The sequence below is a fragment of the Mytilus edulis genome, chromosome 8, assembly GCF_963676685.1.
Source record: "Mytilus edulis chromosome 8, xbMytEdul2.2, whole genome shotgun sequence".
Lineage (NCBI taxonomy): Eukaryota > Metazoa > Mollusca > Bivalvia > Mytilida > Mytilidae > Mytilus > Mytilus edulis.
The window spans coordinates 58,101,205-58,115,611 of NC_092351.1; the positions used below are offsets into that span (position 1 = coordinate 58,101,205).

Sequence of the window (14,407 nt, forward strand, 5' to 3'; positions counted from 1 at the left end):
TTGGTGCAATTATGCTTGATAGTAAAACAGGGTCATATGAATATAGATAAGTGTCTTACGTGAATTGGTATGTAAGGATGATAAATGATCGTACAGCCTTCAGCATCGAAACTTCAGCATCGAAAAAAAACCATACCATACAGTAAGATAATAAAGGGCAAAACATTGACATTTTTAAATTATCCGATTGAAAACACATAGGCCAGAAATGCAGAACGTAAATAAAACTGACAATTTGAAAATTATTTAATAGACAAAATGATTAAATGAAATACATGTAATGATTTTCTTTCTTTGATGTAATAACAAAAAAGAAAGACACACACAAATTAACATGAATAATGTTACTTTCACACACATAAAGACACTCTCTAACAAGTATACATTTAGTAGAAGACGGGTATAAAACCATGACATCGAATCAAATTGTCCATTTGATTTTGTAAAGTGTTTTGAAATATTTTATAGGGCTTTGAATATGTTGAAATAAGTACATTTTTGTCATAGTGAGATATTTAAAAAAAATTGTGTGAAGTATTAATTTTGGAATTTCGTTTGAATGTCATGAATTATATCAAAGCATGTACAATTACAAAGAGATGGTGGTCACTTTTGTAAAAACGGCACAAAAAAATAGTGTAAAAAATCATCAATTTATATCAAAATTAAATAATAAAAAAAGTCAGAACAAACACTCGATTTCATCGTTTAAAAAATGAGTTATCTTGTTTATATTGTCAAGAGCTTCCTGTACATGGACAGATAAACAAAGTTAATTTGGAAGTTAAGTAGCATTTTACATCACAATTTCTCTGTTTTATATATACATTTGTAAGTAGCATGTCATTTGAATATTTAATGTTATTCAATGAAGTTAATCTCTTGAATTCCAGTTCCTGGTTGCTCCTTTTGGTCGTGTTCTGTTCCAAAGCCAAATTTGATAATCTGTTCCTAAACAAGTGTTCATAAACAATTTCTTTCCATCTTGTGAAATTTCAAGGCACTTATTTGTCAGCACATGGTATAGTGTATTGTCCTAAATAGAATACAAATAAAATTAGATAGAACTTATTTAAAGCAAACATTATATTTAGAGTATTGAGATTCTGAACATGCACAGTGTATGTTGTGATTACATGTAATATAAAATAAAATTGGTGTTGACACATAAACAAGAAATAATTAAATATGGTCTGGAATGAAATTTTATAAAGCGATTAACAAACTTGCCATTCTAATTATACATTCTTTCTTCCATGCCACGAAAAAAGTAATTTGCAAACGCGTCAACTTCGTTCTGGTATCTATGATGAGTTTATTTGCAAAAGCTTCATTTCTCAAATAGAAACTGTAATATGTTTGTGCTGACAACACATGTTACTTTGATATCTCTCATTAGCTAAATGTTTTTTTGTAAGAGAGTATGTGATAAAGATAAATATTAACCTTTTTATCAATTTTAAAATTGACGTTACCACATATATTCTTACAATTAGCTGGAATGTTCTCTATAGCAATTATATTTGCGACGTTATAATCTTACCAATTGCTATCTTACTAGAGAAAAATTACATTTCCCCATAAATATGTTGGCCTTTTTTGTACCAAAGGCAGGTGAAGGAAGTAAACTTAGGACCGCTGTGATTGGATGTAAGGGTATAATATATTTTTTTATTTATCTATCAATAACTGCAGTGTGTATATTTACAATATACTTTTGAAACCTTTTGAAATATATTCTAGAGAATTTTTCAAAAAGTCTTCCAAAATTTCATAAATTTGGTGTAAAATTACGTTGGTCATGGATAACATAAACAAGCTCCGTTGGAAGTTGGTCATGATTCTATTTCTATTAAAACAGAAAAATAAGATTTAATCATTCAGCATTAAATCAATTTAATCAATTGAGAGTATCGTCTGCTAAACCAGAGTTAACTTTTTCTTTAATTTTGATGGACCTAAGCGTCTTTTGTTAACCTACATTTTTCATAAGCGGTTTTCCCGCTTTTATTTGGTATAAAGTTGCATGCTTTTCGTGATTTGTTCAGTGTGTGATTTGAACTCTGAAGGAACACAAAAAAAGAACAGGTGGATTCAGACATAAGTAGTTATAACAATGCCAAGAGGTAGAGGTAGACGTCGCCGACAGGACCCGGTTAGAGGTCAGAAGCTACGGGTTCGGAGAGCTCCTAGGGAAGTACAACAGCCACAACCAGTTGTCAGAAATGTGGGAAGACGTCCGCCAGCTGATGTAGAGCAAGAAGCATATATAGAAAGAAGACTGCGGGTTGATGAACCCGAAATTAGTTGACATGCGAATGAATGAGCCGCAATTAGCTGTCTTAGGTGAGGTTAATGAAGTTTATAATGAACCTATAATGTTACCGACTTTTAATGAAGTTGACATATTTATAAGCCAAAAACTAAGGATAAATTTTGAAATCTTGAATACTTTGTCTCTTATGAATCGTAAAAATGTTAACAGCCAAACAAATCACGAAAGCACAATTAGCATTAATGAGGGTATGCTAGTTATTCCGAACAAAGTTAAAAAAACATACTGTTAGTTCTGTTGTAGATTATATTGATTCATTCATTGCCTATGCCCAGGTTCTTATCAAAAGGTATCTTGGAAAGGCAAATGAACTTTTCTCGTATTTGTCTATATTAAGGGGTGCAGCAGCTAATCATTCTTTTGAAAAATGGTATTCTTATGACCAACAATCCCGTTTAAGGGTAATAACGGATCATAAAAAGAAATGGTCCTCCATAGATGTTTTTTTGTGGTTACGTCTTTTAACTACCAATACTCAAAAACAACAACAAGCTGATGTTAGTTATAAATGCTACGATTTTGTTTTTAAAGGTTTTTGCAATAAACGCAATTGACAATACAGACATGCATGTCTCAAATGTGGTTTGGATCATTCTTCCTTAAGATGTCGTCGATTTACGGATAATGAAGTTGATACTGATCAATCTAGGTATAATAGGAATGACATTGCACATTTGCTAAACAACTCACCTAATAGACAAAACCCAAACGGAAGTTTTAACAAAAGATAATTTACATATTTTCAGAACTACATCCAGACAAGTTTAATATTAAGGCTCGAGGAACATAGTCGATTAATGTAAATGAACTCTTTTATAATGCTGATTTACATTTGTATGCTGACAGTGCAAGTGGTTTTTCATTGGGTTGTGCAGTTTATTTAAATGGATCATGGACATTTTTACAATAGCCATATAATTGGGACAAAGTTTTATTAGTTGACATCACTTATTTGAAAATAATACCTATGCTTTGGTAATCTTTTTATGCATTTTAAATGAATTTCATTCTGTTAATTTGGCTATTGTGGCAATTTGAAATATAAATTATAAGGCTTCAAACAGCATTTAACTTCGCTTTTGTTGCATTTTTACGTGTGAATGAACTTGCCACTACATCAAATGTTGAACATAGGCGAGATGTTTATATTGATAATGTAAAATCAGCTTTTTGTTACTATATTTTTTTTTCAAACCCTGATCAAAAGGGAGATCTGTTACTGTAAAAAGTTTGTTGATAAAAATAAATAATATGAGATTTGTCCTCTACATAGTTTGCAAATGAGACCTGAAACTAGAGGCTCTAAAGAGCCTGTGTCGCTCACCTTGGTCTATGCGAATATTAAACAAAGGAAGCAGATGGATCCATGACAAAATTGTGTTTTGGTGATGGTGATGTGTTTGTACATCTTACTTTACTAAACAGTCTTGCTGCTTACAATTATCTCTATCTATAATGAACTTGGCCCAGTAGTTTCAGTGGCAAATGTTAATAAAAATTTACAAATTTTATGAAAATTGTTTATAATTGACTAGAAAAGGACAATAACTCCTTACGGGGTCAATTGACCATTTCGGTCATGTTGCCTTATTTGTAAATCTTACTTTGCTGAACATTATTGCTGTTTACAGTTTATCTCTATCTATAATAATATTCAAGATAATAACCAAAAACAGCAAAATTTCCTTAAAATACCTATTCAGGGGCAGCAATCCAACAACGGGTTGTCTGATTCATCTGAAAATTTGAGGGCAGATAGATCTTTACCTGATAAACAATTTTATCCCCATGTCAGATTTGCTCTAAATACTTTGGTTTTTGAGGTATAAGCCAAAAACTGCATTTTACCCCTATGTTCTATTTTTAGCTGTGGTGGCCATCTTGATTTGATGACCGGGTCACCGGACACATTTTTTAAATTATAAACCCCAAAGATGATTGTGGCCAAGTTTGGTTTAATTTGGCCCAGTAGTTTCAGAGGAGAAGATTTCTGTCAAAGAAAACTAAGATTTACGAAAAATGGTTAAAAATTGACTATAAAGGGCAATAACTCCTAAAGGGGTCAACTGACCATTTCGGTCAAGTTGACTTATTTGTAAATCTTACTTTGTTGAACATTATTGCTGTTTACAGTTTATCTATATCTATAATAATATTCAAGATAATAACCAAAAACAGCAAAATTTCCTTAAAATTACTGATTCAGGGGCAGTAACCCAATAACGGGTTGTGTGATTCATCTCAAAATTTCAGGGCAGATAGATCTTGACCTGATAAACAATTGTATCCCATGTCAGATTTGCTTTAAATGCTTTGGTTTTTGAGTTATAAGCCAAAAACTGCATTTGACCCCTATGTTTTATTTTTGGCCGTGTCACCGGACATTTTTTTTTAAATAGATACCCTTAACATGATTGTGGCCAAGTTTGGATTAATTTGTTCCAGTAGTTTCAGAGAAGAAGATTTTTGTAAAAGATAACTAAGATTTACGAAAAATGGTTAAAAATTGATTAAAAAGGGCAAAAACTCCTAAAGGGGTCAACTGACCATTTCGGTCACGTTGACTTATTTGTAAATCTTACTTTGCTGAACATTATTGCTGTTTACAGTTTATCTCTATCTATAATAATATTCAAGATAATAACCAAAAACAGCAAAATTTCCTTAAAATTATCAATTCAGGGGGAGCAACCCAACAACGGGGTGCTCGATTCATCTGAAAATTTGAGGGCAAATAGATCTTGACCTGATAAACAATTTTACTCATCTCAGATTTGCTCTAAATGCTTTGGTTTTTGAGTTATAAGCCAAAAACCCTATTTTACCCCTATGTTCTATTTTTAGCCATGGTGGCCATCTTGGTTGGTTGGCCGGGTCACGCCACAAATGTTTTAAACTAGATACCCCAATAATCATTGGGGCCAAGTTTGGATTAATTTGTCCCAGTAGTTTCAGAGGAGAAGATTTTTTTAAAAGATAACTAAGATTTACGAAAAATGGTTAAACATGGACTAAAAAGGGCAATAACTCCTAAAGGGGTCAACTGACCATTTCGGTCACGTTGACTTATTTGTAAATCGTACTTTGCTTAACATTATTGCTGTTTACAGTTTATCTCTATCTATAATAATATTCAAGATAATAACCAAAAACAGCAAAATTTCCTTAAAATTATCAATTCAGGGGCAGCAACCCAACAACGGTTTGTCCGATTCATCTGAAAATTTCAGGGTAGATAGATGTTGACCTGATAAACAATTTTACTTATGTCAGATTTGCTCTTAACGATTTGGTTTTTGAGTTATTAGCCAAAAACTGCATTTTACCCCTATGTTCTATTTTTAGCCATGGCGGCCATCTTGGTTGGTTCGCCGGGTCACGCCACACATTTTTTAAACTAGATACCCCAATGATGATTGTGGTTAAGTTTGGTTTAATTTGGCATAGTAGTTTCAGAGGAGAAGATTTTTGTAAAAGTTTAGGACGACGGACGACGACGACGGACGATGGACGACGGATGACGGACACAAAGTAATGGGAAAAGCTCACTTGGCCCTTCGGGCCAGGTGAGCTAAAAAGTGATCCTCTTTTATTACATACTAATGGGAAATCTTTATAAGAGTTCAGTTTCAAATGGATTTAAACATTCAAATTGGAATCCAGTTTTTGAGTTTAGACACACATTTATTTAATACCCATTCGTATAGAATAAGAGAAGCGACATCAGTCTTTTTGTCTTGTAACTCTGAAATTAGATAAAACCATTGGGCGCGGGATGTCTTCATCATTCCAGAGCTACATTAGAATTCCCAATTTTTAATTTTGGTTTAATAAAATGACATTTGGTTTATTGGTTTATTTTTGTAATTTAGTTCAAAATTTATGCAGTTTTTATAAACATGCAATAAGTTGAACAGTGCTGTTGAATTTACAATTTTGTTGTAAGTTGTAAATACAGTCAAGTGAATAAATGTTGAGTTGTACACGTTGTTTATAGTTGTACTGTTGTATAGTATAGTTGATACACTCCGTTTTAACTGTTGCATAGTACAGTTGATATACCCCGTTTTAACTGTTCTAAAGTATGTTTTGATATACTATTTTGAACTGGTGTCTTCCTCCTATTCCCACTTTTTAAAAATACTATTCCTTCTATTCCCACTTGCAAATAACAATAGTAAGTGCTTGTCATGGATTGATAAATTTTGTTTGGCGATTCTGACAAACGGAGTTTGCTAGCATTTTGCTGAATTTATCACAGTTGGCGTCTGGTAGCCCAGTTGCCATTTGGAGAAAACATATGATGGTTGCCCTTCAATGTTTTTATCTTGGACATTAATGAGATATTGTCGATGAATGCAAATTCGTTGGCCGGTTGATACATAGTTGAACTGTCCTTATAAATCCATGACAAAAAATTGCAAAATTCACACTTACTATTTGTTGTTTTTTTATTATGATCATATGTTATATAGTTTGTCTTACAATTTGTTTACATTTATTTAACGAAGGTAATCTGGAGTAGTTGGAATTTGGGTATCTTTTATCTGGTATATCGTATCCCGGGTGCCGCATGTGGAGCAGGATCTGCTTATAATTACCCTTCCGGAGCACCTGACATCACCCCTAGTTTTTTGTGGGGTTCGTGTTGTTTATTCTTTAGTTTTCTATGTTGTGTCATATGTACTATTGTTTTTCTGTTTGTCTTTATCATTTTTAGCCATGGCGTTGTCAGTTTGTTTTAGATTTATGAGTTTGACTGTCCCTTTGGTATCTTTCGTCCCTCTTTTAATTGACTTCTGTTGGTTTCTTTCGAATATTTAATAATAAAGTATTAACACTTCATATTACTGTTTTATCCAGGTTTTTATCATAAAAAGTTGCAAATTTATAAAACTTTAGTATTGTCGCCTATGGCAGAATAAATAGTACCGTTTTTCCTTTTAGTAGGGTTATTGTGTTATTGATTTTAGAAATATACACGAGAAGAAGGAGGAAAACTATGATGACGACTATTCACTAATTGACAAACAAAATGCATATTCAAGACAAGCTAAATTTTTGCCGTTTGTGCAATATGAATATGAATATGAATATGAACCCTGCTTTATATTAAGCTGGATTTTATATGAGTTGATTCACATTGCAACAGTTTACAGAAAGACATGGCATTATTCCAGACTCATTATAAAAACTCGGGCCGTGCCGACCAGTTTTTGCTCTTTCTCATTATAATAACGTGTATAGAGGAAAATTTTATACGTTTACTTATGAATAGTAATTGCTGTTAGATTATTAACTTGCATACATGTATATGTCATTAAATCGACAGCTGAAAAGCAATAGAACAACTGTATTGTTAATTATTCAGAAATCCTGAGGATAAAAACGAAAATGTTAAAATTTAAGATCATACCTCTCTAAACTCCCATGCTTGGTCACCGCCCATCTGATGACAGGATTGAACTTGTATGACAGGGTTACCACTGTAATCAAAACACCCATAGTCACGTCGTATTTCTCTGGCTGTAGTCATATACCATAGCTAAAGAATAGAGGAAATACAATGTTAGTATCTGTGATAATATTTTGCGGTCTTGAAAATGTTGTTATATAATTTCTCATGTTTGTTTTCTGATCTATAAAGCAACAACAAAACAGACAAAGGATTGTAAACATTAGAGAATTTATGCTTTTTTATGAAGCTTTGCAGGCCTCATTTATCACACAATGATTATGTTACTAACGACTTTCATTTTTTAATTAATATTTCAAATTTAGAGAAATTTTCAAAGATGCTATTGCTTTGTCAGAAAAGTGTCATGCTAAAAACACTAAATTATTATTTTGAGTTCGATTTACTCAATCATTTCAAATGTCAGGAGATAAGAAATGATTGTATTAGAGACGACCATTAATCATAGTTCTAATGATGTTAATGTAAGCAACGATTTGCAAACGTGGGACCTACAAAATTGAGCCAAACACATACAGTAAAGTTACCTACCAAATGCATGACAACATGCGAAACGGTTTTAAGAGTACGATAAAAAAAAAATGACAGAGAACATTTAACTATACTAATCGAAATTCGAACTTCCGGAAATACACATAATAATTATGACGGGATTAAACATCTTTGTGGGCGCTTCACACTCCACCTACCGAAAACGGTGATGATAAAGTATTTTTTGTTTCAAAGTATGAACTGTTGTTGGACAATCCTTATTTTTTTCCTTTAGGATATATATTTACTTGCATTTTTAGTATTGAATCTATGATTGATATTTCATCTCCCCCTTTTCTAATTAATCACAGAGCTGGTTCTTTTGTAAACAATTCCATCATGAAAAGTCGTAACAAACGCAAACTAAATCCGTATGTTATAACTATAATACATTAGTCATGTTACTATCCCCAAAAGTCATACCTGGAAGAATCACAATTTTCTCCAACAAACGCAATTTTAGTGAAATATTGACGTTCAAATGCCGTAGGGCTGTAGAAAGATTGAAACAGTCTGCTAACTAGATATATTATAGATCTGCAAATAAGTTTTTAGACAAAATTGTACCATGCTGACATATAATAAGTCAGCATGATACACTTATCTCTCAAAACTAATTTTCAAATCTATATGTATAACAAACCAGGTCAAGTTGATCGTTCGAATAAGAAAAGAATTTTCATTATAATATACAAATCAATTTATTTGTATAATTATACTACTCACTAAAATGAAGTTTGAGCAATAAATATAATAAATTACATGAAGCAAAAATCAGCTAATGTTACAAAAATGATAATGATTAGAATTAATGACATAAAAGTTACTATCAATCTTACATTTTGTGTTACTGAACAGTTTTCCATTGAAAGGGGCTTCCCTACTTGTCCATAATCACAATTGCCTGTAAGGCAGTAAGGTCGAGTCTTTGCTCTTATCTGAAAATATATCGTTACATAAGTTTTAACAACAATTCCTCTAATAATACTTGCAACTATTTCAGCTATCAAGCTAAATGTTGCCCTCGTATATTTCCTTTCTACAGTTTTAATTTAACAACAACGTTTAAAGTGTTTTTCAAAGATAAATCATCTGCTTGTAAACTGCTTGCACTTGATTCAAGTTTTAACTCTTTCTTTGCACATGAAAGTATGTAATTATTTGCTGCCTTTTATGAGGGATTATGTGTTGCATTTTGTAAATTCAGCTGTTTCACAAACCACGCCTTATTTGGGGTGATATATACCGTTACTCTTCATAAATATGTAGTTTTGTTTATGTTTTTGAACTTGATCTTGTTCCCAAACATGACTATATGTTTTATCTTATAAAGACATAACTTCTGGATGTTACCAGCATATATACACACAGTAAATGTGAATTTTGAATTACCAGGGTCCCCAAAGTTAAAAGAATAGTAGTAAAGAATGTAAGTATAAGTTTAAACTCTTTTGTTTGGGGCATATTCATGTTGAAAATATGCCGCACATTCCTTTGTTTTGACCTTTGAATGAAAATGGTAGTGCAAATCAACATCTCATCTAGGATATATTTTTACACGAAACTGCATAGTAAAAGTGTCACAGCTTTAGTGGTAAAGGGAGTTCCTATGGGAAATTACATTTTCTATATTTACAGAAATGTAACCTTTTGTAAACATAAATAGTGTTGTAAGAAACAAATTTATTACCCGCAGTTATTCTGAAGATTGCACAGCAGAACATAATATAATTTTATTTACTTCTGAATATCTTCAGGAACTTACAAAATTAGAAATTTCAAACATTCGAGACATGCCTAAAGTTGGTTCTGCATGCAATGCATATGGGTGAATCAATAAACTAATCATAAATACATGTACTAGGCTTTATATTTTGTACACCAGTCGCAAGTTTCGTTTACAAAGGTCATTGTACACGTACATGATGTATCAGTGACGTTGGAATAAAAACATTAAAAAGGCAAACCAGATCATGACAAAATTATTGTATTTTCTAATGCCACTAGATAAAAAAAGGGTATTTTGGAAAAAGCAGAGAAGCAATTTATCAACAGGCAATACAAATGAACTTCTTTAAAATCAATAAATCTATGTGTATTTCTTCAATAACCTTGATAGACTTAAAATCAAGAGCTTGATAAAAAAAAAAGGAGCGACTTGTATTTTGTCGAACTCTTAATTATATGTGTGCCGTGGCTTATTATTATTTTTTGGTAATCGTTAGGTTTCTGCCATTCCGTATAGCGGATTATTTTTGCGGGGTGTAAATTTTCGCTTATTTTCACAGATAGAACGAAATCGCCAATTTTAATGTGCACATGGAAAGGTATTGATAAAAGTTTTGAATCCGCCGTAATAATAACCGCCAAAATATTTCGTATACATGTACCTTATTCAATGAAAATCGCGAAATTTTCACCCGCGAAAATAACCCGGTATACGGTATACGCTTTAACCACTGTATTATTTTTATTTATCATGGACAATATTACATCAAAAGGTTTTCGTGGAAACTTTGTCATAGATTGGTCATGGTACGTAATAAATATTCACAGCAATGCATTATCTACGAGCATTATCTTACTCGTTGATTTATTACGGAAGCCGATAAGGGCCATTCAAAAAAAAAAAATTATGTCGTAATTACGACATAGCATGTCGTAATTTCGACATAACATGTCGTTATAACGACATCGCTATGTCGTAATTTCGACATAACATGTCGTTATAACGACATCGCTATGTCGTAATTTCGACATATCATGTCGTAATAACGACATCACTATGTCGTTATAACGACAAAGCTATGTCGTAATAACGACATCGCTATATATTATATAAAAGAATATGTATTATGATTGCCAAGAGACTAAATGACACAGAAATTAACAACTATAGGTCATCATAATGCCCCCAATAATTAGAAAAGCCCCACATAGTCAGCTATAAAAGAGGGAGGAAAGATACCAGAGGGAGAGCCCCCGAAATGCTGTGTGGCAGACAGTGTTATTAATCAATTATTAGCTCCCTTGGTAAAACTCCAAATTTCATATTTAATGTATTTCATTGTTAAATAATTTACATGAAGCTTAATAAGTATATATTTGTTAATTGCATAGATTTTGCTATTTGAATTCATTGGTTAAAGATATTTATTTATATTGTAAAGTTTAATATTTGCATCGTTGCAAAATCTTTGGTTACCTTCTTTGAATAGATTCAGTGAGAAACTTATATATTTTATAGATCCGAAGTAATTTTATCGACCGTGTATGTTTGTTGTAACATTCATTCCTTCCAAGGCAAGCCAAGTTATCCATCTCCCTATAAAACTTCAAGCCTTTTGTATCAAAGTTGAATTCAAGTCTTTGATTGCACTATTTCTACTTTCAAACGGTGGGCACGATGTTCCTACAACGCCTAGGATTTAAAACAGAATCTTCGAAATTTCATCCGCAAAACAAAATAAAAATAAAAATGTTAGAAAGCACGAAACAATATTGTAACAAATTCAGTATATGTTTTAAATTATGTTTTTACAGCTCCTGATCATATACTAAGTAATATCTAGTATATTTGAGGATTAAAATAAGAAAGCTATGTGAAAAAAAAAAACGGATGTCCAACGTTACATTTATGAAAAACTGTTTTAACTCTTATGTATAGTGATCCTATTTCTTATTCTCTGATCTTCTTGATTCTTGGCAGGAACAACGACATGTGTTGGTTCTCTGTGCCGTTAAAGCCGTTATTTTGCCAAATTTCATTTGACTCGGTGGCTGCATATTAAGCTGGAATAAGAAAAATGTCCAACGACGTTTTTCATTAACTCAACGACTGAAAGTGAATTTTATAAGTAGATAAAGCAGACAATGAATAAAAAGAGTAAGACAATAATAATATCTAACAAAAGTACAAATATTTGCCTCATGTGAGTTCAAATATTGCTGATTCAATAAAATCTTCTCTACACAGTCGTTTTTCAAACGGTAGCCATTTTGTCCAAGTTGATATTTCATTTTTCAAAGCAGTTAACGCGTATTTTTTATAATTGATAAAAACAAAAGTTAGATACACGAAGAGTAAAAAATGCCAAGATTCTTTTCTTATTACCTACATATTTGGGTCTTAAAGGAATAAAATGCTTCCACACATTACAAAACGGTAGCCAATTTGTCCAAACGTCTGAAAACGTCTAAAATCCTAAAGACGCTAATTTCCGACGTTATATGTGCTAAAGTTTCAATTAAATGTTCATGATAATTAAAACAAATCGTGTTATGAAATTTGGAAAAAGAGGTTGATGATTGCTGCCGAAAAAAAAGAATAGTGCATGTTGCTATAGACTCCGCCCGGGGACATAGGTTCGACACAGGTTAAATTTTGCAATTTTTATTAATCGTTTATAGCTTTTAACGATTTATTTAAAAGAATTGGGAAATGGGGAAAACATCCCATTACATGAACTTCATCCAACTTTTGCAAAGACAAATTGGAGACACCAAGACAGTCCTCTAAATGTAAAATGCGAATTGAAAATTATGTTACGGAAGTACTCCGAAATAGATCATTTAAAGTCGTCACTTCAGTAAGGTGCAATCACCAATATTAAAAGACTTAATACCAGTTCACGGAATGTTTTACTTCGCGATTTGTCCTGCTATTCATGTTATAACGGTCGTGATGAAAATAATTCCTGTACTAGCGAAGCTGGAACTTTTCGTCAATACAAACTTGTGCATGAAATGAAGGTAATTGAAAGACGAATCCCAAACAGCGACGAAAACCGTTTCATCAAATTAATAAAAACCCGGGATTATATTTGCCATTTTCGCTGACGATCCAGGAGTAGATTACTATATTTTAGAATGTATATCAGAAGTAAAACCCTATAGATGACTTGGGAAATAAAGCCAAGGTTCAAGTAATTGAAGGGGTGTATTTCGACAACCTATGTGCCAGGGAAAATACAATTCTATTCAAATTTAACCAATGGTAAAATGTTTGATTTACTTTCAGAGTGTCAGATATATTTGTATTGGTTGAATTAAAATATAGAAATTTTACACAATGACAGATGATATGCACCTTGAAAGTTAAACATCCTATGATAAAACAAAAATATGGAAAACCGTATACATGTACTTCCGTCCCATCTTTCCTTCCTACATTACTTGCGACAGTACTGCATTTTTAGTTGAAATAACTTAAAAGGTAAACATTATTAAATCGATTTCCACAACTCGAGGTAATTTTTGATAAAATGACATCACAAAACGAAAAGAACCAGAATCAACCAACAATATAAAAAACCGAATAAAACTTGCAAAAATTAAACGAAGTCAAAAACCCTCTTCGACGCCGCATGTTTAAAAAGTGTAACGTCGTGTTGTAGGAATATCGTGCCAAACGTTTGAAAGTAGAAATAGAGCTATCAATATTTTTATTACAAGAAGCCATGTAGTTTGCGCTTATATAAATGGAGGTGGAATGCTTGGCATGCAATGTCAGTCCTCATAATTTCCACGTCTTAATTGTTTATTTCAAACTTTTCTAGCTATACAGCCCTTCACGACAGGTAACATATAAAACTAAGACGGGATATATAAGTTTCTCCTTGAAGGTATCCAAAGAAGGTAACCAAAGATTTTGCGACGATGCAAATATTAAACTTTACAATATAAATAAAAAATCTTTAACCAATGAATTCAAATAGCAAAAGCTATGCAATTAACAAATATATACTTATTAAGCTTCATGTAAATTATTTAACAATGAAATACATTAAATATGAAATTTGGAGTTTTACCAAGGGAGCTAATAATTAATTAATAACACTGTATACCACACAGCATTTCGGGGACTCTTCCTTTGGTATCTTTCCTCCCTCTTTTATAGCTGACTAATCGGGGGCTTTTCTAATTATTGGGGGCATTATGATGACCTATAGTTGTTAATTTCTGTGTCATTTAGTCTCTTGGCAATCATAATACATATTCTTTTATATATAGCGATGTCGTTATTACGACATAGCTATGTCGTTTTAACGACATAGTGATGTCGT

The 14,407-nt window shown here is 32.2% G+C and overlaps 1 protein-coding gene across 1 annotated transcript in view; it reads right to left on the reverse strand.

Moving 5' to 3' along the window:
* Positions 1 to 228: 228 nt before the first annotated feature.
* LOC139485993 (polypeptide N-acetylgalactosaminyltransferase 5-like) overlaps positions 229 to 14,407 on the reverse strand; it is a 32,427-nt gene continuing 18,248 nt past the window's right edge. The window contains exons 10-12 of the mRNA XM_071270676.1: positions 9,182 to 9,280; positions 7,752 to 7,880; positions 229 to 1,036 (exon numbers count right to left, since the gene is read on the reverse strand). Coding sequence (XP_071126777.1) covers positions 875 to 1,036; positions 7,752 to 7,880; positions 9,182 to 9,280 — 390 coding nt within the window. The 3' untranslated portion in view covers positions 229 to 874. The remainder of the gene's footprint in view (positions 1,037 to 7,751; positions 7,881 to 9,181; positions 9,281 to 14,407) is intronic.